The sequence below is a fragment of the Cetorhinus maximus genome, chromosome 2, assembly GCF_964194155.1.
Source record: "Cetorhinus maximus chromosome 2, sCetMax3.hap1.1, whole genome shotgun sequence".
In the NCBI taxonomy this organism is placed as follows: Eukaryota; Metazoa; Chordata; class Chondrichthyes; order Lamniformes; family Cetorhinidae; genus Cetorhinus; species Cetorhinus maximus.
In genome coordinates this window covers 141,291,383-141,319,156 of record NC_135880.1, presented here as the reverse complement: position 1 = coordinate 141,319,156, position 27,774 = coordinate 141,291,383, and the positions used below count along the sequence as shown (strand labels likewise).

The 27,774-nt window shown below is 41.8% G+C and overlaps 1 protein-coding gene across 1 annotated transcript in view; it reads left to right on the top strand.

Annotated features, from left to right (window-relative positions):
* The first annotated feature begins 315 nt into the window (after positions 1 to 315).
* The window catches only part of LOC144698275 (leptin receptor overlapping transcript-like 1), a 41,052-nt gene continuing 13,593 nt past the window's right edge, over positions 316 to 27,774 (top strand). Inside the window, exons 1-3 of the mRNA XM_078570248.1 lie at positions 316 to 400; positions 914 to 989; positions 11,031 to 11,217. Of these exons, the coding sequence (XP_078426374.1) occupies positions 385 to 400; positions 914 to 989; positions 11,031 to 11,217 (279 nt within the window). The 5' untranslated portion in view covers positions 316 to 384. The remainder of the gene's footprint in view (positions 401 to 913; positions 990 to 11,030; positions 11,218 to 27,774) is intronic.

Below are 27,774 nucleotides of genomic sequence, written 5' to 3'. Positions count from 1 at the left end.
CCTAAGAAAGAACACTAATGAGACACTAAGATTGATCATTCACAGCCGACTTCTAACAAACTGATAATTCAGCTTCCCCATTTCGGGGAGGTGTCAGCTGTGGCTCAGTTCATAGCACCCTCGCCTTTGAATCAGAGGGTTGTGGGTTCATGTCCCACTCCTGGAAAACCAAGAACTGTGATTGTACTCGAAAGAAGTTGCAATCTGTGACTGTTGGTAACTCGAAAAGAGTTTCCCCATTTCGGGTCTGAGTCAGTGAGTGACAGCTCGCTGCGCGCGCAACATTCCAGTGGTCGCGCGGGGGCTACAGTAATTTCCGGTGGGCGTGGCTTCCCGCTGTGTGAACTTTGCCCCGGAAGTGGATTTATTTGTTTGTTTGGGGCCATGGCAGGGATTAAAGGTGAGGATTTGAGAAACAGGCGGCTTTCTTTGCTGCTGGGCTTTGTGATGCTGACTCGGAGGCTGTAGCACCCGGCAAAGGGGGTCGGGTTAGCGGAACCCGCGCTCCGCCTCCGGGTATGAATCGGGAGGCGGGCCTGGGTCAAAGTCAGGCCGGCGCCTCTCGCCCCTTCCCCGGTCCCACCCCCTCCTTCCGCCCCTGTCATCACCCCACCCACTGCTCCTCTCCCTCCCCTCAGCGCCACTTCTCAAATTGTCTAATGATAGTTGTTTTTATTTTGCGGGGACCTCTGGAGAGGAACCTTTTTTTTTATTGACACTTGAATTGCAGACAAGTTTGCGGACAACAACAACCAAAATTCAGGCAGAACAAATTTCAACACCCCCTAGGTTTTGCAGTCATTGTTTAGAGATGAGATATATATTGTGTATAAATAAATAGTTTAAGCTGGATGCGCGCTCAGAGGCTGGCTGATTTAGGTTACTAATTTGTGTTTTGTCACATGTTTTCCAGCTCTAATCAGCCTATCATTTGGTGGAGCCATTGGACTGATGTTTCTGATGCTTGGATGTGCCCTTCCAGAGTACAAGTAAACAATAATTACCTTGTTTTCAGTGCTAATCCGAGGGATCACTTTGCTTACTTCTGTTTTGTACATTAAAACTAAAGGAGGATTATTGGTTCTTGATTCTTGTCAGAAGGAATTAAAGTGATGATTATGGACTAGAATCTAAATTATGCAGTGAATATAATCCTGGTTTGTGTTGTGAAATGTAGTTAAGCAATAATTGCATTTAACTATTAATTTTTAGATGCTCTAATTATCAGTTATTAGGAATGTTAACATCCGTGTAATCTATATTCCTGTTTGTCAGCTTGACATGATCCTTGTTTCCATTTGATTCTTTGCATGTGGGAGAATGGAATAGAGGAATATTGAGCAACAGGATAAGATGATGTAGTTTGGCTAGCAGGAGGTTTGTGAGGAGTGTACATACTAACAAAGACCACGTGGCCTGTTTCTGTGTTGTAGATTCTAAAAGCTTTTTAAGGTAGTGGAAGCCATGTGGAGTCAAAAGAAAGCAGAACCAAAGGTGGTGGAAGGCGATTGTACATGGAGTTGATTGGCATTGGGATAGAGCAGTGAGTGGGATACATTGGGGATTGGTATGTGGCACTGTTGCTATCTGTAATGTACATGAACTGGAACAAAAACAGAAAATGCTGGAAAAACACAGCAGGTCTAATAGCATCTCTGGAGAGAAAGACAATTAATATTTCAAGTCAGTATGACTCGGAATTGGAGATAGAAATAGCTTTCCCAGGTTTATAGATAATTCTAAGCTGAGAGGGACTGCCAACAAGGAATGGGCTAATCAAATGCAGAAGGATATGGATAGGTTGGGGAGCTGGGCCGATGAGTGGCAGATACTAGTCAGGATGGATAAATGCAAAGTCATGAGATTGGGAAAGGATAGTCAACGGTGGCAATATAACTGAACGGCATTCTATAGAGCATGACAAAACAGAGGGATTTTGGGAGTGCTATTAAATGGAATATTGAAACCATTCATGTAATGTGCAGCAGCAGTAAAGAAAGCTGTTGGGTTGTATAAGAATGAAGTTAAGCATGGGGCCCAACAATAAATCCTTGGGGACTCCAGAGCTAATGTAACTGGTGGGCACACCATTTGTAGCAGTGCTGTGGCTATGATTTGATAGCACCCACAAACAATATTTTGACTGCAATGAGAGTTACCAACAGAGCCAAGATGGAAATGTAGTTCATTCCAGGCTGAGCAGAGGGGTTAACTGAGTCATTTTTTTTCAAATCAAAGCTTGTTAGATAGCTGGGAATGTGGAGTGAGCAAGGGACTGCAGGACTGAGCTGGCATAAATGGACAGGGGAAAAAGCTGAGCAACAAATGGGCAGTGGGGCCTGTGGCACTGAATTTTAATTTTTTTTTGTTAGCAGGGGTGGGAGAGTGGAGCTGCACAGTGGCCATATTTCATTTTTTTTCCTCTTTAGCAGCTGTTTTGGGTACAAAGACAGACTGCAAAAAGGAGACTGACTACAGGCTGTCGTAAGGAGACTGGCAGCAGGGAGCAGAGCTGTTAAAAGGAGGCTAGCACCAAGACCCAGCGGGGCCATCACGAGTTCGAACAGCGGGACACAGCAAAATAGTTATAAGGATCTGACAGCAGGGAGCAGGGTTACAATCCTAAAGATCTAATTATTGCTAAGAGATCTGCATCAAAGGAAAATTGTTTGAAAACATTAAAAAGAGGCAAAAATACAAAAATAATGACATTTCAAAACATGAAGTAAAAAGGAGAGAAATAGTCCCTTTCAAGCTGGAAGAAGTGGGATGCATTTTTTTTTAAAATACAGATTCAAAACATGATGGATGTTAAAGATTTAAACAAATATATGAAACATTAACAAACATATTTCAAGAGTAAAACAATGGCGAACAGTATGACCGGCAGATAGAATTTTGACATTTTATTAAAATAGAAAGTTTTCATTATTAATATAGACCTATCAAGTGTTACTCAAAAACTGCACCAACAGACTGTAAGATTTGTGGACAGAAATGCATCTAATATACCGGACTTCTAGTAAATAAAGGAGATCAACAAAACCCTGCCCACAAATTTGAGTTTTCCAATATGACCTGTCACCCTCCACTCTTGCTATAACTAAATGCACAGGTGTACACCCAAGAAGTATTTAGATATTCACTTGCGTTGCCATAGCCTCCAGGGCTATGGGCCAAGTGCTGGATAATGGGATTAGCGTAGTCAGATCTTTGTTGACCGGAGCAGACATGATGGGCCGAATAGCCTCCTTCTAAACTGTAGATGGGTATGAGTATTAGTGCTATGCCATCTTATTTTCACCATTTTGGGGAAGGCGCTTGAATCTAGCTACCTCAGGACCAAACATTACGAGTAAGTATATCTCCACATAATGCAAACTCTTTCATCCCTTCCAGTGGTTTATTGTTAAAAATTCACACAAAAATTTAAAAATTATGTTTAAAATAAGAGATATAGTTACTAGGGAATGGAATTATGGACATTTTGACAACTAGTCAGGTAGAACTTGGTTGGATGTGAAGTTAAGACTCCTCTGGTCTGGCTCAACATTCGCAACCTCAAAGGCTGCACCGATGTGGCAGTTTTTTGTTCTCACACCAGAAAGTCTATGGCCCTTCTGTATAGGGATTTCAAATTCAGTGGCATGGAATGCAAATGAATTGTCAGCTTTCGCTCAGTGATAAGTGTCGCATCTGAGTCCGAAGGTGTCATTTTAATAAAAACAGAAAATGCTGGAAAACACTCAGATCTGGCAGCACCTGTGCAGAGAGAAATAGTTAACATTTCGAGCCCGTATGATTCTTCTTCAGAGGTGTAATTTTAAGTTATACTGCAAAGACTTGAGCACATAATCTCGGGTTACAATCCGATTATGGACCATTAATATTTAAAAAGAAATCTGAATACCTCGTTTTAACCAACCCTCAATAGCTGGGTGCCCTCAAAGAGGGGTAAGTGGTGTTAGGGGTAGCTGTGACCAGGCAGACCCTGGTGGTGGGGGTGATGGTGGGTTACACTGAGGGCAGGTGTCATCATTGCTGCCAGGTGGGGGTGAGCCCTCCATGGGTCATTGAGCCTCCCTAAAGGAGGGTCCCCCTGAAGTCCCTGGGGACGCTGCCAGGCCTCTTGATGTGGCAGCAACCAGCCACCCTCCCCCAACCACCATGTTGACAAAATGCTCAAGGAGGTGGGAAGTTGTCCTTACTGGTCATCCAAGTGGCTCAACTGGGCTCCCAGCGCTCAGCCAATCTACTAACTTTCCCTCAGCTGGTAAAATGACATGATGACGGGAAGACATCGGGCACCTTCCCACGTCATTTTGCCAACCTTCCCGCCTCCCAGCCCATCCTCAAAGAGCTGTTACATTTCAGCCTGAAGTATTCATGAAGCACCTCAGCCATACCCTTTGCCTTCACAAAGTTTCTTTTAAGGTTCTTCTTCAGCTTCATCTTTCCTTTGATATCTCTTTACTATTTGTATGTTTATGAAGTGCTCTCTTTATGTTATAAGACCATAAGACATAGGAGCAGAAATTAGGCCATTCAGCCCTTTGAGTCTGCTCTGCCATTCAATCATGGCTGATAAGTTTCTCAACCCCATTCTCCTGCCTTCTCCCCGTGACCTTTGATCCCCTTACCAATCAAGAACCTATCTACCTCGGTCTTAAATACACTCAATGACCTGGCCTCCACAGCCTTCTGTGGCAATGAATTCCATAGATTCACCACTCTCTGGCTAAAGAAGTTTCTCCTCATCTCTGTTCTAAAAGGTCTTCCCTTTACTCTGAAGCTGTGCCCTCGGGTCTTAGTTTCTCCTACTAATGGAAACATCTTCCCCATGTCCACTTTATCCAGGCCTTTCAGTATTCTGTAAGTTTCAATTGGATCCCCCCTCATCCTTCTAAACTCCATCGAGTATAGACCCAGAGTCCTCAAACGTTCCTCATGTGTTAAGCCTTTCATTCCTGGGATCGTTCTCGTGAACCTCCTCTGGACCCTCTCCAGGGCCAGAACATCCTTCCTGAGATACGGGGCCCAAAATTGCTCACAATATTCTAAATGTGGTCTGACCAGAGCCTTATAAAGCCTCAGCAGCACATCCCTGCTTTTATATTCTAGTCCTCTCAAAATAAATGCCAACATTGCATTTGCCTTCCTAACTACCGACTCAACCTGCAAATTAACCTTAAGAGAATCCTGGACTAGGACTCCCAAGTCCCTTTGCACTCCAGATTTCTGAATTCTCTCCCCATTTAGAAAATAGTCTATGCCTCTATTCTTCCTACCAAAGTGCATGACCTCATACTTCCCCACGTTGTATTCCATCTGCCACTTCTTTGCCCATTCTCCTAACCTGTCCAAATCCTTCTGCAGCCTCCCCGTCTCCTCAATACTACCTGTCCCTCCACCTATCTTTGTATCATCTGCAAACTTAGCCAGGATGCCCTCAGTTCCTTCATCTAGATCATTAATGTATAAAGTGAAAAGTTGTGGTCCCAACATTGACCCCTGCGGAACTCCACTAGTCACCGGCCGCCATCCTGAGAAGGACCCCCTTATCCCCACTCCCTGCCTCCTGCCAGACAGCCAATCTTCTATCCATGCTAGTACCTTGCCTCTAACACCATGGGCTCTTATCTTACTGAGCAGCCTCCTGTGCGGCACCTTGCCAAAGGCCTTCTGGAAGTCCAAGTAGATAACATCCATTGGCTCTCCTTTGTCTAACCTACTCGTTACCTCCTCAAAGAATTCTAACAGATTTGTCAGGCATGACCTCCCCTTGATGAAACCATGCTGACTTTGCCCTATTTTACCATGCACTTCCAAGTATTCTGAAATCTCATCCTTAATAATGGACTCTAAAATCTTACCAACGACCGAGGTCAGGCTAATCGACCTGTAATTTCCCGTCTTTTGCCTCACTCCCTTCTTAAACAGGGGGTTTACATTAGCGATTTTCCAGTCCTCTGGGACCCTCCCTGACTCCAGTGATTCCTGAAAGATCACCACTAATGCCTCCACTATCTCTTCAGCTATCTCCTTCAGAACTCTGGGGTGTAATCCATCTGGTCCAGGTGATTTATCCACCTTCAGATCTTTCAGTTTTCCTAGCACCTTCTCCTTGGTAATGGCCACCATACTCACTTCTGCCTCTGCCCCCCCCCCCGACTCTCTTGAACTTTGGGGATGTTACTCGTGTCTTCCACCATGAAGACTGACGCAAAGTACCTATTCAGTTCCTCCGCCATTTTTTTGTTTCCCACTACTACTTCTCCAGCGTCATTTTCCAGCGGCCCAATGTCCACTTTTGCCTCTCTCTTACCCTTTATATATCTAAAAAAAACTCTTGCAATCTTCTTTTATATTACTGGCTAGTTTACCCTCATATTTAATCTTCTCCCTCCTTATTTCATTTTTAGTTGTCCTCTGTTGGTCTTTGTAGGCTTCCCAATCCCCTGATTTCCCACTGTTCTTCGCCACATTGTATGCTTTCTCTTTAGCTTTTATGCTGTCCCTGACTTCCCTTGTCAGCCATGGTTGCCTCGTCCTCCCTTTAGTATGCTTCTTCTTCCTAGGGATGAATTTTTGCTGTCTCCCCCAAATTACTCCCAGAAACTCCTGCCATTGCTGTTCCACTGTCTTTCCTGCTAGGCTAATCTCCTAGTCAATTCTGGCCAGCTCCTCCCTCATGCCTCTGTAGTTGCCTTTATTCAACTGTAATACCGTTACATCTGATTCCAGCTTTTTCCTCTCAAATCGCAGGGTAAATTCTATCATATTATGGTCACTTCCTCCTAAGGGTTCCTTCACCTTAAGCTCCCTTATCAAGTCTGCCTCATTACACATCACTAAATCTAGAATTGCCTGTTCCCTAGTGGGCTCCACCACAAGCTGCTCCAAAAAGCCATCTCGTAGACATTCCACAAATTCCTTTTCTTGGGATCCACTACCTACCTGATTTTCCCAGTCTGCCTGCACATTGAAATCCCCCATGATCACTGTAACCTTGGCTTTCTTACACACCTTTTCTATCTCCTGGTGTATCTTTTGCCCCACATCCTGACTACTGTTCGGAGGCCTGTACATAACTCCCATTACGGTTTTTTTACCTTTACGGTTCCTCAACTCTACCCACACAGATTCTACATCACCTGACCCTACGTCGTTTCTTGCTATCGATTTAATTTCATTTCTTACTAACAAAGCAACCCCACCCCCTCTGCCAACCTGCCTATCTTTTCAATAGGATGTATATCCTTGGATATTTAGCTCCCAGTCCTGATCCCCTTGCAGCCATGTCTCCGTGATGCCCATCACATCATACTGCCAATTTCAATCTGCGCCACAAGCTCATTTACCTTATTTCATATACTGCGTGCATTCAGATACAACACCTTCAGTCCTGTATTTCCCGCCCCCTTTCTCATTGTCGTCCCTTTATCTGATGTGCTTAAAGTTAGATTCCTAGCCCTTTCCAAACACTCTGTCCTATTTTGTGTTCTGGATAGCCCCTCCTGGGCTCTCCTTTTTAAGTTTTTTCATAATTTTCCATGAAGTTGAATCCACCTCCCCCCACCCCCCCACACTAACCTGCTGTTTTGTTACCCATTAGTCATACTTCTTGGAGTTTTACCCTTCCCTTCCCCCCCACTTTCTAGTTTTAAAGTCCTGTTGACCACCCTATTTACCCTTAGTTATCCCACTAATCTTTTACATTCCCATTGTCCCTCTGATTTCCATTTTTAGTTCTTCTGTGTTCAGCTTGATTCTCTACTGTATTATTAATCTGACAATTACTGTATCATATGCCTCTTTCTTTGTTTCATTTTAATTTCACTTTCTTTAGTCATCCACAAAACTGTAACTTTGGATGCCCTTTCTTTCTCCCTCAGAACAATGTATTTAGTTTCTTCCTGAACTACCACCTCTCAAATGGCTTCTGATTATTCAGTTACTGTTTTAGCTGACAACCTTTGTTTCCTGTCCTACCTGGACCAGCTCCTTTTTCAGCTCACTGAAATTGGTCATTTTTCAGTTGAATATTTTCATTGTTGATTTTTCCTTCTCCTTTTCCATAATACTCTAAACTGGATGATAATAAAGTATAATATAATATATAATATGTTTGTTTTCACTCCTGCTTTCTGGGGTTGAAGTTGACAACCTGTTTGCTGATGTAGCGAAAACTATAGGACCACAACTGGACGAGCATTATACAGAATTATATAAATCGCAGCAGAAAAGCCATTTGGCAAATCTTGTCTGTTGTGGTGTTTCTCCAACTGGATCTTTGTACAATAATCTTATGTCCCTGCCTTTTCCTCCTTCTGTTTATATTATTTATCAAATACATTTTTAAATAATGGTATTGTCTCTGCTTTAGCAGTTGCTTGTGGTAAATAGAAAAAGGAGAAGACCATTCATCTCATCAAACTGATCCAGTATTTTATTAGATCATGGTTGATCTGTACCTCAACGCTTTTTACCTGCCTTTGTTTCACACTTTTACCTAACAAAAATATTTTAGTTTTGAAAAATTATCCCAGTATCCATAGCCCTTTAAAGGACAGAGTTCCAGATTTCCACTAGTGTTTGTGGAAAAACACCTTCCTGGTTTCACTTCTACACAGCCTAGTTCTAATTTTAATATTACGCCATTGCCTTGGATTTCCCCAATATAGGGTGGACATGGAGAAACAATTTCCTACCAAATCCCTTTTTAAAATGCCTCGTTTAGGTAAACTGTCTAAACTTCAGGGAGCACAAACCAAGTTTTATGCAACCTGTACTCATAATTTAGCCTTTTCAGATGTGAAATAATTCTAGACAATGTGCTGTAATCCGTCCAAACCTTTTCTGAGGTTTGATACCAAAAACTGACTTCGGTGCTCCAGTTGGGATCGGAATAAGGTTCTATATAACTGAAGCACCACTTCATTTTTGTATTCCTACCCATTTGAGATAAAAGATCAAGGGCAGGATTTTCCTTGCGGGCTTCAAGACTCTGCCATCAGGCTCAAATGGGAGACAAAAACCTGCCCAGTGTAGGTAACAGATACTCACCTGTGATTTTCACAAATTGGCCATAGGGCAGGCTGGACCAATAGGAAGCCCTCCATCTTGGAAGCAGCAGCAGGATGCCATGGAGGTATGCTCCCTCCAACTTTTTGAAATTTAAAAAGGCTTTTCTGGATAAGTCATCACAATGGAGCATGAATCCTTCCATAGGGTGACCTGTGGCTACTGCTGAACCAGGCAGGCAGTGAGGGCCTCTAAACCTGCCTGGAACCCTAGCATCCTGATCTATCTCTGAGGCTGCCTCCAGGCAACTGTGTGTGGGAACCTGGAGGCCTGGAAAATCCTAGTTGGCCTCTGACACCAGGTGCTAATAAGCCCTTAAGCAGGTCAGTTAGCTACCTGCTGCTTGCAGGTGGATAGCCCTATCTCCCTCCCCATATCCCACCATTCTGCCTTTGGGAAAAGGGCCAGAGGGCAGAATGGAGTCAGGGAACCCTCATGTTGGCCAGTGGTGCTATTTTTAGCACCCACCCGCCTCCATGCTTTCCTCTGTTGGGGCCTAAAAAGTTAAACCCAATATTCTATTAGCCTTTTCAATTGTGCTTTTTATACCTGTGCGCTAGCTTTCAGTGATTTTTGTACAAAGACACTTAAATCCCTCTGATCGTCCACAACTCCAAGTCTTTCATTATTAAGAAAGTATTCTGATTTCTCTTCCTTGAATCCAAAGTGAATGGCCCCTCATTTTCTCATATTGAACTACATCTGCCTTTACTCTGCCTATGTGGTAATTTATCTATGTTTCTTTGTAATAACCTGCACCCATCTGGAAAACTTACTATTCTTTTTAACCTAGCCTGACATACAACTCTTTATTGCTCATCTGAGTTATTACCATATGTGATGAAAAGCTGAGGCCTGAGTAATGATTGATGGGATGTGACAAGTGATGCTCTGTAGCAATCAGAGAACGTTCCCTTTTTCTCTATCTCCCACTTCTCAACCAAATGCCAACCCATATGATTAGGCAAAAAGAAAGGCATTAACCATTATTTAACACCACTCTTTGCAATGGGCATGGTGCTGAAAAATCCACCAATGGATCATTCACATTTCCTAAAACAGTTCCAATTTCCAGCTTTCTTTGTAAAATACTTATCAAGCATCTCTCCATTTCCTCACTTTTAAATGCAAAATGCCCCTCTTGTTTATGTGGTCCCACTCTTTCACACTAATTCCCTAATGTTCTCCTACCTGTAAATTTCCTACCTGGAAATTTTAGTTTCCCATCTTGTCCTGGTTAAATGCCAAGTTGTTGTCAAGGCTACCACATTTAATTTAATATCCAATTTAATTAGTGCTTTAAATTTTCCTGCCTGCATTCCTCATGCTTTGCATCCTTGCATAGAAGAAATGCAATCCGATTCTTTTATGTTTCATAGCATTCTTTTTATTTCTATTTCCATTCTTTCATTCACTATTCTTGTTAACCTCTCTATCTGCCCAAGGATATATTTCCCCTTTGGAATTACAATTTTAGAATACTTTACCCCTTCACTATCCCTGCATTTAACTCTTTTACCTTTGATTTGCCCCTCCCTCCACCTTGCTAATTTAAGCCTATACATCTCCTAAAAATATTTTCATGTAGCTGAGGTGAGCATAATTAAATGCCTACTTTATGGGATTTTATGTTATGGCTGAGGATAATTCAATATTTCTATCAAATATAGGAACTTTGGTTTATTGTTGATTTCCATTGAAGTGATATTTCAACATTTACCTGCACTGATTTGAATTGCAGTGATGCAAATTAATATTAGATCAGTAATGCTTGGGACAGCGTAATCATTATGAACTAAATGGTAGCATCATGTTAGAAAATGCCATCATTTGATTAGTTTACAAAGGGAGTTTCAATGACTTAATATGATACTTTTTGATCTCACCAAATGCTATGTCTTAAGCTTCACCTGTGTTTCTCTCTTTTTCTTTCCTTTTTCTCACAGCAAATATTGGCCATTGTTTGTTCTTTTCTTTTACATTCTCTCTCCAATCCCATACTACATAGCAAGGAGAGTAGTTGATGATACTGATGCAGCAAGCAGTGCATGTAAAGAACTTGCCATATTTCTCACTACAGGCATAGTCGTCTCAGCTTTTGGGCTGCCTATAATTTTTGCAAGAGCACAGTTGGTGAGTATCATTGCCATGTTACTGTACAAAATGGACTTTGAACATTTTTACAAATGCAGGGGAGAAGTAATGGCTAATATTTTTATCTCTCGTAGTCAGTAGTTACTATGCTTTAAAATGCTGACCAATATATTGGCCTGGACTTTTGTAGTCAGTGACAAAGTGGTGACGTTTGTTGCTGACTGCATTGAGAAATATGAATTTACCTGGTTCATGAGCTGCAGTGAGAACTTCAACTTCTTGCTGCAGTATGGCCCATTGATGAAATGATCTGTGAAGTCTAGCAGCAAGACACATTCCCAGCAATGTCATGCCTCCTAATAATGTTGCAAACTGAAGACATACCTCTTGGGGTCAGTCTTCAGCTCAGAGGCAGGTGACTGTTTTATTATGCTCTTGAACACTTTTTAAAAAAACTTTTATAAATCTTTAAGCACTTTTAATGTGTTTAGATGCTTTTAAAAACTGTTATAAACTTCTAAATTCTTTAATAAACTTTGAACAGCCCCGACTACCCATGGGGAATATCTTGGATAAATTGCCTTGGTTTAAACAGGAGCTGAGAGTCCTTCATGGACCTCGGACCTTGGAACCCTTAAAACTATCTGAGAAAAGAGCAAGCGGCAATCCCGTAAAATAAATCCCACACTAGTAGCACATAAATCTCCCTCCCTCTATCTCTCCTAATTTATAACTGCATTGAAACTGTACAGAGAAGCTTCTTCCCACCCCGTCCCGCCACCATTCTTCAAACATGTGTAGAGAAAGGATGTGCAAAAAGTATGATTTTATAATCTTTACTTCACCACCAACACAAAATGCCTTCAGAAAACAAGTATTAAATTTGTAATCCTTCAATTTTGGAATTTGCTTGAGGTTTCATTGTGCAAGATGGATGTCGCCTTCAATAAAAGTGAATCAAGTAATCATTCAGACTGATATAAATAATGCAGCCTCTTCAGTGTATCCTCTTTATACATTATACATAGCTCTTTGTAGCCTTCATAGTGATTTAGTTATTTGTTAAATTGAGCAAGGAGTTTCCATAGTTATATACCCTGTGCAACACTAACTAATAATCTATTTTTTCTAACTAAAAATGTAAAATGGTTTCTGAGAAATGAACTCTCGTGCCTTAGGTTGACCACCATTTCCACTTTAGTTATGATTGCTTTAACACCTGAATACCAAATACCGTTGAGGTTTAAATAGACATGCACACTATTCTTTCAGAAGTATTCCATTTTTATCTGTCTCTACTTAGATATAACTAATGCTGAAAATCAATGCTTTATTTCCCTGTAGTTTTAAAGTTCATGTTTAACTTTGCAATCATGATCAGAATTTACCCTTAAAACCAACATGATTAGATAGGTATAAAAATTAAACTTGTTTCAGTACAGTGGAGAGAAAAGCTAGTGGAAAAACACAAGGGCTTTGTTTATTTTTGTTTGTGTGCTTTATTAAGTCCACATTAAACAGCCATTTTAGGGCCACCACTTGATTTCAATGTTAAACTTGCTGCTCTCAAGGAGGGAGACACCACTGAATGACTGACTGTCTTCCTATTCTCCACTTAAATTCAAGCTTAAATAACTTTAACACCAAATTAAAATTTTAATATCAACCTTGTTTCAATGTTTTATTAAAATGCAGTATTTTTTTAAAGATTCAAAAAAATCCAAAGTACCTGTCCAGTAGATACATGTACTGCAAATATCAAAGAAAATGTAACTGATACAACAAAATGCGCATTCATTCTCACAACATGTCTACATTTAAAAATGAACAGGTAACTTCATCACTTCAGAACTGCTAAGGATTCCTTTCTTTCATCTTATAAATATCCAACCAACCTGATATTATTCTCTTATTTTAAAGGCAGTTCAAATCCCTAGCTGGATGTGCTGATTATGACTTAAATGGCAGTGTCTCTCTATAAACTTGATTTAGTTGGCTAAAGGTTTAATAGTCTCACAGCAGTTACATTGCGATGAGAGCTCGGTATAAGATTTTTTTCTGCTTCTGTTTTAGCACTGGTTTTGTAATATTGACTGGGGAAATTAATGACAGCCCCTGTTTCTGGTGATAAATGTCAGAAGTTACAATGTTTCTTGGCTAAGCTAGGGCTACTGGACTGGCCCTTGGGGCCAGCACAGTTTATTATTGATACATTCCCTGCGAGAGATGGAGAAACTGGGACTGAGAAGCAGACAGACTCAGAAAACCTAAACATTGAGATGGAAGGAGAAGGGAGAGACTAAGAGGAAGGGAAACAAAGAGAGACAGAAAGGGAGACACAGAAACTGAAACACAGAAAAGACACTGAGACAGATACAGAGTGGGAGAGAAACTGGGACAGAGACCATGGACTCTTCTCAAGGACAATTAGGGATGGGCAATAAATGCTGGCCTAGCCAGAGACGCCCAGAACCCGTAAATGAATAAAATAAAATGGAGAAGGAGGGAGAAAGAAACTGAGACAGACACCAGACCCAGAGAGAGAAACACAAGGGAGTGGATTGAGATACAAATAGAGACAGACACACACAGATGTAGAGAGAGAGAGACTTAAAGACTGTAAGAAACTCTAGGCACACCATGGGATAGAATTTGTTGCGTTGCAAAAGCTCCTTTCGATATATTTTTTTTAAAACTGCATAAACTTCAAGAAAAATGCCCTACGAATTGGAAGGCCTGCACGACAAATGACCTCACTGGAAATATTTTGCATGTGTGGATGTATTTGTGGAGAAGGGCTTTAGGTTCAGAGGCTTGTTAATTTATACTGCGGAATCCCCTGAACAAGCTATGCGCCTGTTAATATCAGCTCTTTTTAAAAAAAAAAAATAGTGAAAATCAGCTAACCTGTGGAGGACAATCGGCTCAAATTGTTGAATTTTAGGTCCCTTCCGCTTTACAGAGTGGCTCGATGGACCATCATCATACACTCCTCCAGGACCCATCGATCCATCCATTCTGCCGTTGGGACTGCAAAATCTGAGCCATAGTAGATGTACACCTTTTTGTAGCTGCATTTTTCATAAAATCAGCATCATCCATATTACTGGCAGAGGAATTTTTAATTTCCTATCTTATCCTGGCTAAAGTTAAATTTTGTCAAAGCTGCCATGTCATGTTCCTCCATTCAATTTAGTGCTTTAGTTTTCCTGACTTCATTTCTAATGCTTTGCTTGCAAGAACTGCAATTCTGACCCTTTTATATTTTGCAGCATTCTTTTTATTTCTATTATTTCCTTCACAATTCTTTGTCAACCACTTGGATTTGCTTCAAGGTATATTTTGTCCTTGAGATTACTATTTTATAGTCCATTGTCCCTTCATTATACTCAGATTTGGCTCTCTTACCACCCCTTTCACAAGGGTGAAATCCTTTTTGATATTTATGTTTCCACACATCATTGCCAGAGTTGTGAATCCAACTACAGGTTCCACTTTTGCAGTGGTGTTTCAAATCACCTGCAGTACTGCTCACAGGTCGTCTGGGACCTGACTGAGGTTGGAGCAGGTGGTATTCCTTGGGCTGAGACCAGAAGCAGGATTTATCTAGGGTGGTGAGAGCAACAGTGTCACTTCTATATGAAATAAAGCAGCTTTACATTGCTATTTAGTATAGACCAGATAATCTATTATGGCATTGCTGGTAGACAGTGAGGTTCTGGAGCATGATTATAATGACTTTAATTTAGGATCGGACACAATAGCAGAAAATAAACACAGAAAATTCTGGAAAATCTCAGGTCTGGCAGCATCTGTGGAGAGAGAAACAGAGTTGACGTTTCGAGGCTAATATGACTCTCCCTCCTCAGATATCCAGCATCTGCAGTATTTTGCTTTTATAATAGCAGAAAATGAGTGCTTTCCTTTTTTTGCTATACTTGCCCAAAAATTGTCACTTGTTGGCATTTCACATGGAGTGTGATACTCATTGTTTAAACTTTGTAAACAGAAGTTACAATCCTTTGAATGTATTTTATTTGTATTTTTTTCTTATTCATTCATGGAATATGGATATCGCTGGTTAGACCAGCATTTGTTGCCCATCACTAAATGACCTTGAGAAGATGATGGTGAGCCGCCTTCATGAACCTCTGCAGTCTGCGTGCTGTAGGAACATCAACAGTGCGTTAGGAAGGGAGTTCCAGGATTTTGACCCAGTGACAGTGAAGGAATGGTGCTATAGTTCCAAGTAAGGATGGTGTATGACCTGGAAGGGAATTTAAAGGTGGTGGTGTTCCCATGCATCTGCCGTTGTCCTTCTAGGTGGTAGAGGTTGTGGGTTTGAAATTTGCTGCTGGAGGAGCCTTGGTAAGTTTCTTGCAGTGCATCTTGTAGATGGTACACACTGCTTCCGCTGTTCATCAGTGTTGGAGGGAGCGAATGTTGAAGGTGATGGATGGGGTGCAAATCACGCAGGCTGCTTTGTTCTGGATGGTGTTCGGATTCTGGCATGCTGTTGGAGCTGCACTCATCCAGGCAATCGGAGAGGATTCCATCACACTCCTGACTTGTGCATCGTAGATGGTGGACAGGCTTTGGGGAGTCAGGAAGTGAGTTACTTGCTGCAGAAACCCCAGCCTCTGACCTGCTTTTGTAGCCACAGTATGTATATGGCTGGTGCAGTTCAGTTTCTGGTCAATGCTGCTCAGGATGTTGATATTGGGGGTTAGCAAGGGTAATACCATTTAATGTCATGGGCAGGTGGTTAGATTCTGTCTTGTTGGAGATGGTCATTACCTGGCACTTGTGTGGCACGAATGTTACTTACCACTTATCAGCCCAAACCTGAATGTGGTCGAGGTCTTGCTGCATACTGACACTGACTGCTTCAGTATCTGAGGAGTTGCGAATGGTGCTGAACATTGTACAATCATCCCCACTTCTGATCTTATGATGGAGGGAAGGTCATTGATGAAGCAGCTGAAGTTGGTTGGACCTAGGGCGCTATCCTGAGAAACTCCTGCAGTGATGTCCTGGGACTAAGATGATTGACCTCCAATGACCATCTTCCTTTGTGCTAGATATGGCTTCAACCAGTGAAGAGTTTTTACCCTGATTTCTATTGACCTCAGCTTTGCTGGGGCTCCTTGATCCCGCACTCAGTTAAATGCGGCTTTGGTGTCAAGGGCAGTCACTCGCACTTCACCTCTGAAGTTCAGCTGTTTTGTCATGTTTGGACCAAGGCTGTAATGAGGTCAGGAGCTGAGTGGCTCTGACAGAACCCAAAATAAGTGTCAGTGAGCAGGCTATTGCTGTGTAAGTGCTGCTTGATAGCACTGTTGATGATACCTTGCATCACTTTGCTGATGATCGAGAGTAGGCTGATGGGGCAGTAGTTGGCTGGGTTAAATTTGTCCTGCTTTGGTGGACAGGACTTACCTTGGTAATTTTCCACATTCCCGAGTAGATGCCACTGTTGGAGCAGTGCTGGAACAGCTTGGCTAAAGGGTGCGGCTAGTTCTGGAGGACAAGTCTTCAGTACCATTGCCGGAATGTTGGCAGGGCCCATAGCCTTTGCAACATCCAGTGCCTTCAGCCATTTCTTGATATCATGTGGAGTGAATTGAATTGGCTGAAGATTGGCATCTGTGATATAGGAGGAGGCTGAGATGGATCATCCACCTGGCACTTCTGGCTGAAGATGGTTGCAAGTGCCTCAGCCTTGTCTTTTGCACTGATGTGCTGGGCTACCCCCTTATTAAAAATGGGGATATTTGTGCAGCCTCCTCTTGTTGGTTGCTTAATTGTCCACCACCATTCACGACTGGATGTGGCATGACTGCAGAGCTTAGATCTGATCCGTTGGTTATGGGATCGCTTCTCTTGCATGCTGTTTCGGCTAATTGGCATACAAGTAATCCTGTGTTGTGGCTTCACCAGGTTGACACCCCATTTTTACATATACTTGCTGCTGTACCAGGTATGCTGTCCTGCACTCTTCAATAAACCAGGGTTGATCCCCTGGCTTAATAAAAACAAAAATCCGTATGCCCTGGCTTGATGGTAATGGTAGAGCGGGGGGGATATGTTGTGCTGTGATGTTGCAGATTGTGGTTGAGTACAATGCTGCTGCTGATGATGGTCCACAATGCCTCATGGATGCTGGGTTTTGAGCTGTTTGAAGTCTATCCCATTCAGCACGATGGTCGTGTCACACTACACAGTGGCGGGACTTGCCTCCACAAGGACTGTGCAGTGGTCACTCCTGCCAATACTGTCCAGGATGTATCTGCGATAGGTAGATGGCTGAGGATGAGGTCAAGTAAGTTTTTCGCTCTTGTTGGTTTCCTCACCATCTGCCGCAGAACCAGTTTAGCAGCTATGTCCTGTAGGGCTCAGTTAGAAGTAGTGCTACCAAACCACTCTTAGTGATGGACATTGAATTCCCCATCCAGAGTACATTTTGTGCTCTTGCCACCCTCAGTGCTTCCCCCAAGTGGTGCTCAACATGGAGGACTACTGAAACAAAAACAGAATTACCTGGAAAAACTCAGCAGGTCTGGCAGCATCGGCAGAGAAGAAAAGAGTCGACGTTTCGAGTCCTCATGATGCTGCCAGACCTGCTGAGTTTTTCCAGGTAATTCTGTTTTTGTTTTGGATTTCCAGCATCCTCAGTAGTTTTTTGTTTTTATGGAGGACTACTGATTCATCAGCTGAGGTGGGGAGTGCTATGTGGTAATCAGCAGGAGGTTTCCTTACCCATGTTTGACCTGATGCCACAAGACTTCATGGAGCCTCGAGCCGATGTTGAGGACTCCCAAGGCAACCCCACTCTGACTGTATACCACCTTGCCACCGCCTTTGATGGGTCTGTCTTGCTGGTGGGACAGGACATACCCAGGGATAGTGCTGGTGGTGTCTGGGACATTGTCTGTAAAGTATGATTCATTGAGTATGACTATGTCAGGTTGTTGCTTGACTAGCCTGTGGGACAGCTCCCTGATGTTAGTAAGAAGCGTCAACAGAGCTGAGTTTACCATTGTCGCTTCTGGTGCCTAGGTCGATGGCAGTTAGTCCATCCGGTTTCATTCCTTTTCAATTTTGTAGCAGTTTGATACAACTGAATGGCTTGCTAGGCCATTTCAGAGGTGTTTAAGAGTCAACCACTTGCTGTGGGCCTGAGTCACACATAGGACAGACCAGGTAAGGACAGCAGATTTCTGTCCCTAAAGGATAATCGACAATGGTGACAGTGGTTCCATGCTAAGACTAGCTTTTTTTGATTCCAGATTTTTTTTAATTGAATTTAAATTCTACCAGCTACCATGATATGATTTGAACCGTATACCCAGAGTATTTAGCCTCGGCCTCTGGATTGCTAGCCCAGTGATATTAACCCTATGCCACCACCGCCCACTGATCAGTTAAGAAGTTAAGATTAGTTAAAAAGTTAAGAAAATGAAATCTTCACAATTAGCTTCATTGTAGTCATTGGTCCTACTGTTTCTATTTTCTCTCACATTCAAAATGTTCTGAAAGATTTTAAATCCACTTTTGAAATGCAATCAATTTGCGGACAGCAAGATCCCCCAAATTAGAGTTAAATGGCCAGGTAATCTGTTTTTGGTTGTTTATTAACGCATGTTGAGCAGGACCTGGGAGAATTCCCTGCACTTCTGCAAATAATACCATGGAATTTTTTGCATTTGCTTGAGAAAGTTGGGCCCCAGTTTAATGTCTCATCTGAAAGATGGCACTTCTGACAAGGCAGCACTCCAACAGTATTGCACTGAAGTGTCAGCCAAGATTATTTTCTTAAGTGGAGTTTGAGCCTATGGTCTGCCTCAGAGTTGAGATTTCTGCCATTGAGCCATTTAATATTGATGCTGTCGGTCTATTTTCATAGCTGAAGCGGAGGTGAGTGGGACCAGAGTTTACAAACATCAGGTCCTGGCATACTCTCTGGATAGTCAGTTTTGTCAGGTAAACAAAACATTCTGAAGCCTGTGAGGAGATGTAATCATAGAATAATACAGCAGAGAAGGATGCCATTGAGTCCGCTCTTTTGAAGAACAATCCACTTAGTTCCCCCATCCTGGCTCTTTCCCCATATCCCTGCAATTTTTTTCTTTGAAATATTTATCTAATTGCCTTTCAAAAGCTTTATTAAATGTATTTCTGTACCTTGTCATTTCAAATCCTAACCACTGATTGTGTAAAGAAGTTTCCTCTCGTGTCATCTCGGGCTCTTTTGTCAATTGCCTTAAACCTGTGTTCTCTGGTTATCCAGCCTTTATCCATTGGAAGCAATTTCTCCTTGTTTACTCTATCGAAACCCTTCATAATTTTAAACATGTCTATCAAATCTCCCCTTAGCCTTCTCTTCTCTAAGAGCAACCTTACCTTCTCCAGTCTAGCCACATAACTGAAATCGCCCATCACTTGAATTAGCCTAGTAAATCTCTTCTGCACCCGCTCCAAAACCATCATGTCCTTCCTAAGGTGTGATGCCTATAGTTGGACATACTACTCCATCCAGCTGGGGAAGAACTAGTATTTTATATAGATTTAGCATAATTCCTTGCCTTTGGTACTCTATACCTCTATTTATAAAGTCTAGAGGCCCATATGCTTTATTGACTGCTTTGCTAATTTATCCTGCCACCTTTGAAGATTTGTCCACAAAGACCCCTCCGGTGTCTTTGTCCTTGTGGCCCTTTAAAAATTGTGGCATTTAGAATGTATTATCTCTCTTCATTCTTCCTACCAAAGGTAACAACTCAATCTTTGCTGCTTTGAATTTCATCTGCCATGTGTCTGCTCATTCCAGCCTGCCTATGTCTACTTGAAGCCCATTATCATCTTCCTCACTGTTTATTACATTTCCAAGTTTTGTCTTATTTACAAATTTCAAAACTGTACCCTGTACCTTCAAGTCCGAATGATTAATATATATCAAAAACAGCAATTGTCCTAGTACTGAATCCTAAGGAGCACCACCTTTCTCCAGTCAGAAAAACTGCCATTGAGTCTACTTTCCATGCTTTCTATCTCTCAGCGGTGTGGATAAGAACTATTTCTTATACTTAACTCTGAGTCATTCTTGTGATTCACTTCTACAATAAAGAGGTATCTGAGTGTTCTGATAATTGTTCTGCAGATAGCATTTGTAAACAACAACAAGATGGACCCCAAGGACTTTTCCTTGGCCCCCTCCTTTTTCTCATCAACATTCTGACCCTTGCCGATAACATCCAAAGACACAACAACAGATTCCACGTGTCTGTTGATGATACCAAGCTCTACTCACCATCACCTCTTTGATCCTTCCAGTGCCTCTGGTTTGTCACGTTACTTGTTCAACATCTGGTATTGGATGAATGGAAGTTTCCTCCAATTAAATACTATATTGGGAAGGTTGAAACCATTGCCTGTGGTTCCTGCTACACACTCCATTCCCTAGTCACCAACTCCAACTCTCTCCATGACCACTGAGGCTGAACTGTGCTGTTTGCATCCAAAGCGTCCTATTTGACCGTAGCTGAGCTCCCAACCACATATTCTTCCCCCTCACCAAGACCAGCTACTCTGACCTCTGTAATATCATTCACTTCAAGTCCGAATGATTGTGTATCAAAAACAGCAGTTGTCCTAGTCGTGAACCCTGGGGAACACCACCTTTCTCCAGTCAGAAAAACTGCCACTGAATCCACTTTCCATGCTTTCGATTTCTTAGCCAATTTTGTATCCATGCTGCTTCTTCCCCTTCAACAAATTGGCTTCAATTTTCAAACAAGCCTATTATGTGATGTACATAACATCAGCTGCACTGCCCTCATCCACCCTCCCTTACCTCATCAAAATCAAGTTAGTCAAGCATGATTTTTCCTAAATTAATCTATGCTCTCCCTCCCTTACTTCTGCATTATTGTTAAAGTGGTTGTTTCTGAAAGATTCCCCATTAATTTTATACAGACTGGCCTGCAATTGCCAGAATTACCCTTCTGCCATTTTGAGCAAAGGTGTAATATTTGCATCCACCAGTCGTCGGACACCATCCTTGTATCTAAGAAGGATTGGATGATGATGGACAGCATGCCTAGAATTTCTATCCTTACTTCCCTTGGGAACCTAGGATGCAATCAATCGGACCTTGCCACTTCAAGTACTGCCTGTCTTTCTCGTAGCTCCTCTGTGACCCAGGCCACAGGTGTATTGTGACACAGCAGTTGGTAAAGGCTAAGTTGTTTCAACCCCAGAGGGAAACTTGAACAACTGTCATAAGCAATATTTTCAATTGGTATGTCTGAATTCAGAAGTAAAACCACCAAGCCTCAAGGGTTTTTTTTATATAAACTAAATTAAACATTCATTAATTTAACAAGAAATTACACACATGCCTACAAATTACTGCCATAATAACTTTTAAGAAAATCCCCAAATTAATCACTCAGGTGAATCTTCACCAAGGTGACAATAACCCATAGATTTTGAACAGACACCAGGCAAAGCACATTTGACTTTATGAATTCAAAATGAAGTCCCTTTCAATTTGGTTCCTTTGCAGACACAATTGTAGGGCTTACAGGCTGGTTAGATCTTACATGCCTCTGACTTGCACATACAAAACTGCTTTCTGTTTATGCCTAGCCTTCCCTTTGAATGTAAATTCTCATTGTATCACTAGGTCTTTGAACTCCACCTGTTCTAACAAAACCCATTTCATAGCACCAATTTTATTAGTAATATAAACACATTGCTTGGCACCTCCTAGCTAGGTGCAAGATTTTACTCCCTTTTGAATGGTTTATTCAGCAAATGCAAATGTACTCTTTACCTCCTAGCCTTACGTTTATCTAATTAACATCTCAAACTACTATACATCAAAGCACCCAGACTAGCTGGCTTTAATCCAATTAACCCACACAGACACTGACCTCTACAAGTCAAATTTAAAAATCATTTCCAATAACATTATACACAATATCTCTTCATGACAAATGAGTCATGGCAGGAGGGGGTCACTGGGGAGGGCGTCGTCAGCAAGGGCAGGGTGATGGCTCTCGGTGGGACCCCCTCTTCCCAATGCTGGGTACCTTGATCAGGCTCTGAATACCCTCCATGCCCCAAGAGCACACAAACAACCATGACAGAGTTTGCTCCCCCATGGTGTATCCCCTCTGCCTGCTGTTGGATGAATACCAGCAGCAATGGGATGAGGTCCTTCCTGCGCCAGTTTTAATTGGAGCAGAGGCAGGAAGGTGGTGAGTTCCTCAACTCCCATTCTCCTGCCTGATTAAATATCCTCCTTGCCACCAAACCCACCAATGGGGATGGCATTAAATTCCGCCATACAAATTCGGTGCAGACTCGATGGGCCAAAGGGCCTCTTCTGCACTGTGTGATTGTGTGTGGAATTTTTATGTTTATTGATTTAAGACTAAGAATTTGAGAACAATTGTTTATCTAAAATCTATTTATGCAGCAATGGTAGCTTTTAACTGCAGTTTTAATGAATGAAAAAATAAAGTTTACTTCAGTGACTATGCTGTGATCGCTTATAAACTTTTCTTATAATCTCTTATAAAATTATCCTTGTGTTCATAACACTTCATGGTCTCACTACTCCCCATCTCTGTAACCTCCTTCAGCCCTACAAGATCCCTGTGCTCCTCCAATTCTGGCCTCATGTGCACAACTGATTTTCATTGGCTCCACCAGTGCAGTGCCTTCAATTGCCTGGGTCTTAAGCCCTGGAATTCCCATCCTAAACCTTTCCATCACTTTACGTCACTCTTTAAAACCTACTGCTTCTTAGCTTTTGGTCATCTATCCTAATATCTCTTTGTGGCTCAGTGTCAAACTTTGATAACATTCCTGTGAAACATTTTGGGATTTTTTAAAGGCACTAATATGTTGCTCTCTTCTGGCTGTGAATAGGTGATTTTAAAATAAAAGACAGACACAATTGTGTCCAGCAAAGATAGTCAGATCAGTCAATCTGATTTTAAACAAAACGCTGCATTGGCAAGCTTTGGCCAGACTCAGAAGGCTAGTACAAAAACGAAATACTGTAGTTTCCGGAAATCTGAAATAAAACAGAAATTGCTGGAAACACTCTGCAGATCTGTCAGCATTTGTGGAGAGAGAAACAGAGTTAGCGTTTCAAGTCTGGTCTTTCATCAAGACTGAGAAAAGTTAGAAATTGTAACATTTCATTTTTAACTTTTTCCAATCCTGATGAAAGATCACAGCCCTGAAACATTAACTCTGTTTCTCTCCCCAGTGGCCCAAGTCTTCCATTCAGGGTCAGAACCCCTATTTACTACCCTGATCAGAAAAAAAATTACATACTTAACCATGCTCTGATTTTTCTTGGCAATCTTCTGATGGAGTTGGGAAGTTAAGCCTCGGAGGAAGCAGAGGAGAGAATCCATGCAGAAGCAGCATCCCCTTTTTACGGCACTAGCTGCTGTATTCTGGTAATTAATGAGTTAAATGTCCCATAGCTTCTTTGAAAAGCTACAGAGAGGAGGTAAGGGTGTTAAGGTCAGGTCTGGTCACGAGGGGGATTTGGTGTCAGGACTGACTCGGATGGTAGGGTCAGGGAGGGAGTCAGGTGGTGGGGGCCAGTCGGGTCAGATTCTATAGTTACCGAGGAATTAGACTAGGTTTTAATCTAACATTTTCTGGGTAACTACCCAGGCAGGTAAGTCGGAACTGTCTGAACTTTCCAACTCTAACTCAGAGTTGGAGACTTTTTTAGAGGGTCGCAGGGAGTGGGAGAATTGCCCATCAGAACTTGTCTTCCTTGGCTATTTACACTGAGGGGGCCCCATGGTGCATCTTGAGGGGCACATCTGGTCTCTGACTATCCGGAGACCAGAAGATCTAGGCCATTAACTCTGTTTCTCGCTCCACAGACACTGACAGACCTGCTGAGTATTTCCAGGATTTTCAGAAGGCTAGGAAGTAGGAGGGCGCATCAGAATTATTGTTGTTTAAGTAAAATGATCCATTGATTTGGGAAGGCATAATGTGTTCATTTTTTTGTAATATTATGTGAAGGCAAGCTGTGATGATTGAGCTAGGTGAATCTAATCGCATCTGATGGAAGTTCACTTTGTGTGAAATAAAGCTGCTTAATGATTTGCATCTGACCTTTGTCTCATCAAATGTTTTTCTCAGTCCACCTTCAAAGAGATTGATGAGGTGTCAGCTGTGGCTCAGTTCATAGCACCCTTGCCTTTGAATCAGAGGGTTGTGGGTTCATGTCCCACTCCCAGAAACCAAGAGCTGTGATTGTACTCGAAAGAGTTGCAATCTGTGACTGTTGATAACTCGAAAGAGTTTCAAAGAGATTGATGACGCACATGCAGAAAGTATAAGTATAAATTTCAGATCACAAAGTGGCATAGTATTTCACCCTTTGGTTATGCTATCATAAAGTTAGATATTGGGCAGTACAGGCACGCCAAAAATGTAAGATGCTCAGACCACTTAGGGGAGTGACTAACATAATTGACATAAGGCATGTCTATGGCAAGATTTTAAACTTCTAATAGATTCTGCCGTAATTTATTGGTACTAAGTCAATTATATCGCTGCAAATATTTTATTAAGTTGCCTTTTAGTCTGCTTCTTGCATTTTCCTCTGTTTTAAAAGATATATTAAAAGCTGGTAAAAGTAAATGCATTAAATAAAAATCTGCCTAAAGTGATTAGTTACTCATATACTTTGACACAATTATGATTAAAATCTCAGGAAAATGATTTTTTGTGACATTCTGCTCCTGTGTCATGAGCATGGAGCTCAATTTGGAGTTCTTGGCTGGATCTTCCAATAACTATTTTGTGCTTTGATAATCCTTTTACAGTACTTGTAAATGTACCTGCTTCCTGATTTCCATACATGTGAATGACTGCAAACTCCATCCCAACTCCAGAACAGAGCTTAAAAATGGATAACTGCAGTAAAAAATGGGCGTTTGTAATGTATTAAAAATTTTATAAATTAAACTTGTTGTAAAAGATCCCAGATAGCTTTGGTTGCTGTATTTGAGGGGGTTTTTACATTCAGACATGTGACAAATGAAACTTCAATAAATGGCAAATTTAAAAGTGGAATCTTTTGATTTTGTAATTCTAAATTGTCTCAGCAGTTGCCAGCTTCTAATAAGTCAACAGATATTTGTAACTGATATCTACTTATCTGTCTGCAGAAAACAATAATTTGTTGCTTCTGAAAGCAACTTCTCAAGTTCTGCCAACTGCTTCTCAAATTCCTTTATTGGACATGTGTGCTCCTCCCTCCACCTCTACAACCTTTCTTTCACTGGATGGAATCTTAGCAGCCACGTAGATGTGGCTTTGGGGGGGTGGAAGGGTGGAAATTTCTGAAAGATGCACACCTGGTCCTGCTTGTCCTAGGATCTTACATTTTTGGCATGCCTGTACTGTCCAGTACCTAACTTTATGATAGCATAACCAAGGATTACCCCAGTTCTTCCAAATGCTCAAGAGTACCCATCTTGACTGTTCACCGTCTCCTTGTGACTCCGTTATCCAAGTTAAATACAGAACAGAGACCGGCTCAATATAGGAAGTACAGAGAAATTCTAAAAAAGAGATACAAAGACAGAGTATGAGAATGGAACCCAGAAGTCTTTTTTATACATATAAATAGTAGAAGGATCGTCAAGTCAAATCAAGGAGTGGGGCTAATTAGGGGCCAAAAAGGAGAACTCTTGAGGAGTGTTATGATCCCTGCTGAGGTTACTCCTGGACAAACCTGATTCCCAGAGTGGAACCCAGCTTGATAAACCCTAACTTTTATTTGTTTGTTTAAATACGTGGAGAGTAGCTACTGAACAGTCACAGGAGCCAGTTCATGAACTTTTTACAAAAGAATAAAACATTTATTCAACAAGAAAGGATATTAACTATGTTACATCACTCCTTCACGCACAACTATACCTTTACAGATATGTACAGATTTGTAAGGATAACACAAGTCACAAAAGCTATCTTATACTTCAATATACACAGTAAGTACACAGTAAGTACCCAGTCCAGGCAAACCTATGGCACCCTGTGGTCAGACACACCACACTCTGACCTCAAGTGACAGTTGCCACCTCAACCAGATGCTATGGATCTCTCCTCAACTCCCCCCAGATGCTTGTCACACCGTGAGCCAACCAGTCTCACTGAATTCAGTCTTTCCACTCTCCAAAACCTCACCTTGGAATCTTCTCCCAAACTGACGTTTTCTCTCAGACACCTTCCACAGGGGTTCACCTCCAGGGTTCCAAACTCTCCTCCTGATGTTCCTCTTCCCTGGGTCACCACATGAATTCAAGCTGTCTTCCATGCACACACACTCACCAATTTAGCCTTAACAGTACAGCACTGCTTCACGTCCCCATAGCAAAGAAGTACAGACCTTCAGTTGTCTCTTTGAACCTTCTTGCTTCTTGCAAGCTGTTCTCACTTTAAATCTGAAGCTTGGAGCCTTTCTCTCTGCCCCTCACTCTTAACTTCACCTAACAGGACCTTTACCCAGGTTCCTGTCCTTCCTTTCACTACAAGGTCTCCTTTGGACTTTCCCCTCTTCCACTGTCTTGGATTTTTGGGGTTTTTCTTCGTTTGGGACATTTTTATTCTTCTGGGAAATCTGTAGTTCCTGCTCCCAGTGTCCAGTCTCTCTGGGGTCCTGGCTTCAACTGGACTTAAAACTACTGTTTCTTTAGTCCTGTAAGTATGTCTGTGGGAGGAACCTGCCAACTGCCTCCCCATTGCTAGGCAACAGCACTATTCTTTCTACTCTTGTGTTTACTTTTACTTGAGAGGGGTCGTAAACTTCTCATTAGAAATGCAAGCAGTCTTCTAACGTAAAACTAAAACTCCATTTTACCTTTCTTAACATACAGACACAGAAATACAAATCAAACTTAAACTTTGAAGCTAAAACTTATCCCTAACACCCACAAATACAAATATTAACTTACTTAAACTATCTCTATTTCCTAACAAGGAGGCAGTGGGTATGACTGAGATATTAATGAGTGCTTTGTACCTGTCTTCACTAAAGGGGATGCTGTCAATGCACCAATAAAAGAGGAGAAAGTAGTGATATTGGCTAGAGTAAAAATAAAGAGGAAGTACTTAAAAGATTGGCACTACTCAACAACATATATTTATACAGTGCCCAGTGTAATAAAACATTGAGGTGCTCCGCAGGAGCATGATACAACAAAATATTGCACCAAGGCATATAAGGAGATAATAGGTCAGATGACCAAAAGCTTGGCCAAAGTGGTTTTGAAGAGTGTCTCAAAGGAGAAAAGTGAGTTAAAGAGGTTTAAGCAGGGAATTCCTGGGCTTAGAACCTAGGCAACTGAAGGCACAGACACCATTGGTAAAGCAATTAAAATCAGGGTTCATAAGGGGCCAGAATTAGATGAGTGCAGATATCTCTGAGCATTGTGAGGCTGGAGGAGATGAGAAAGGGAGGGTTGAGACCATAGAGGGATTTGATAATCAGGATGAGAATTTTAATTTCAAAATGTTGCTTGACCAGCGAGCACAAGCGTA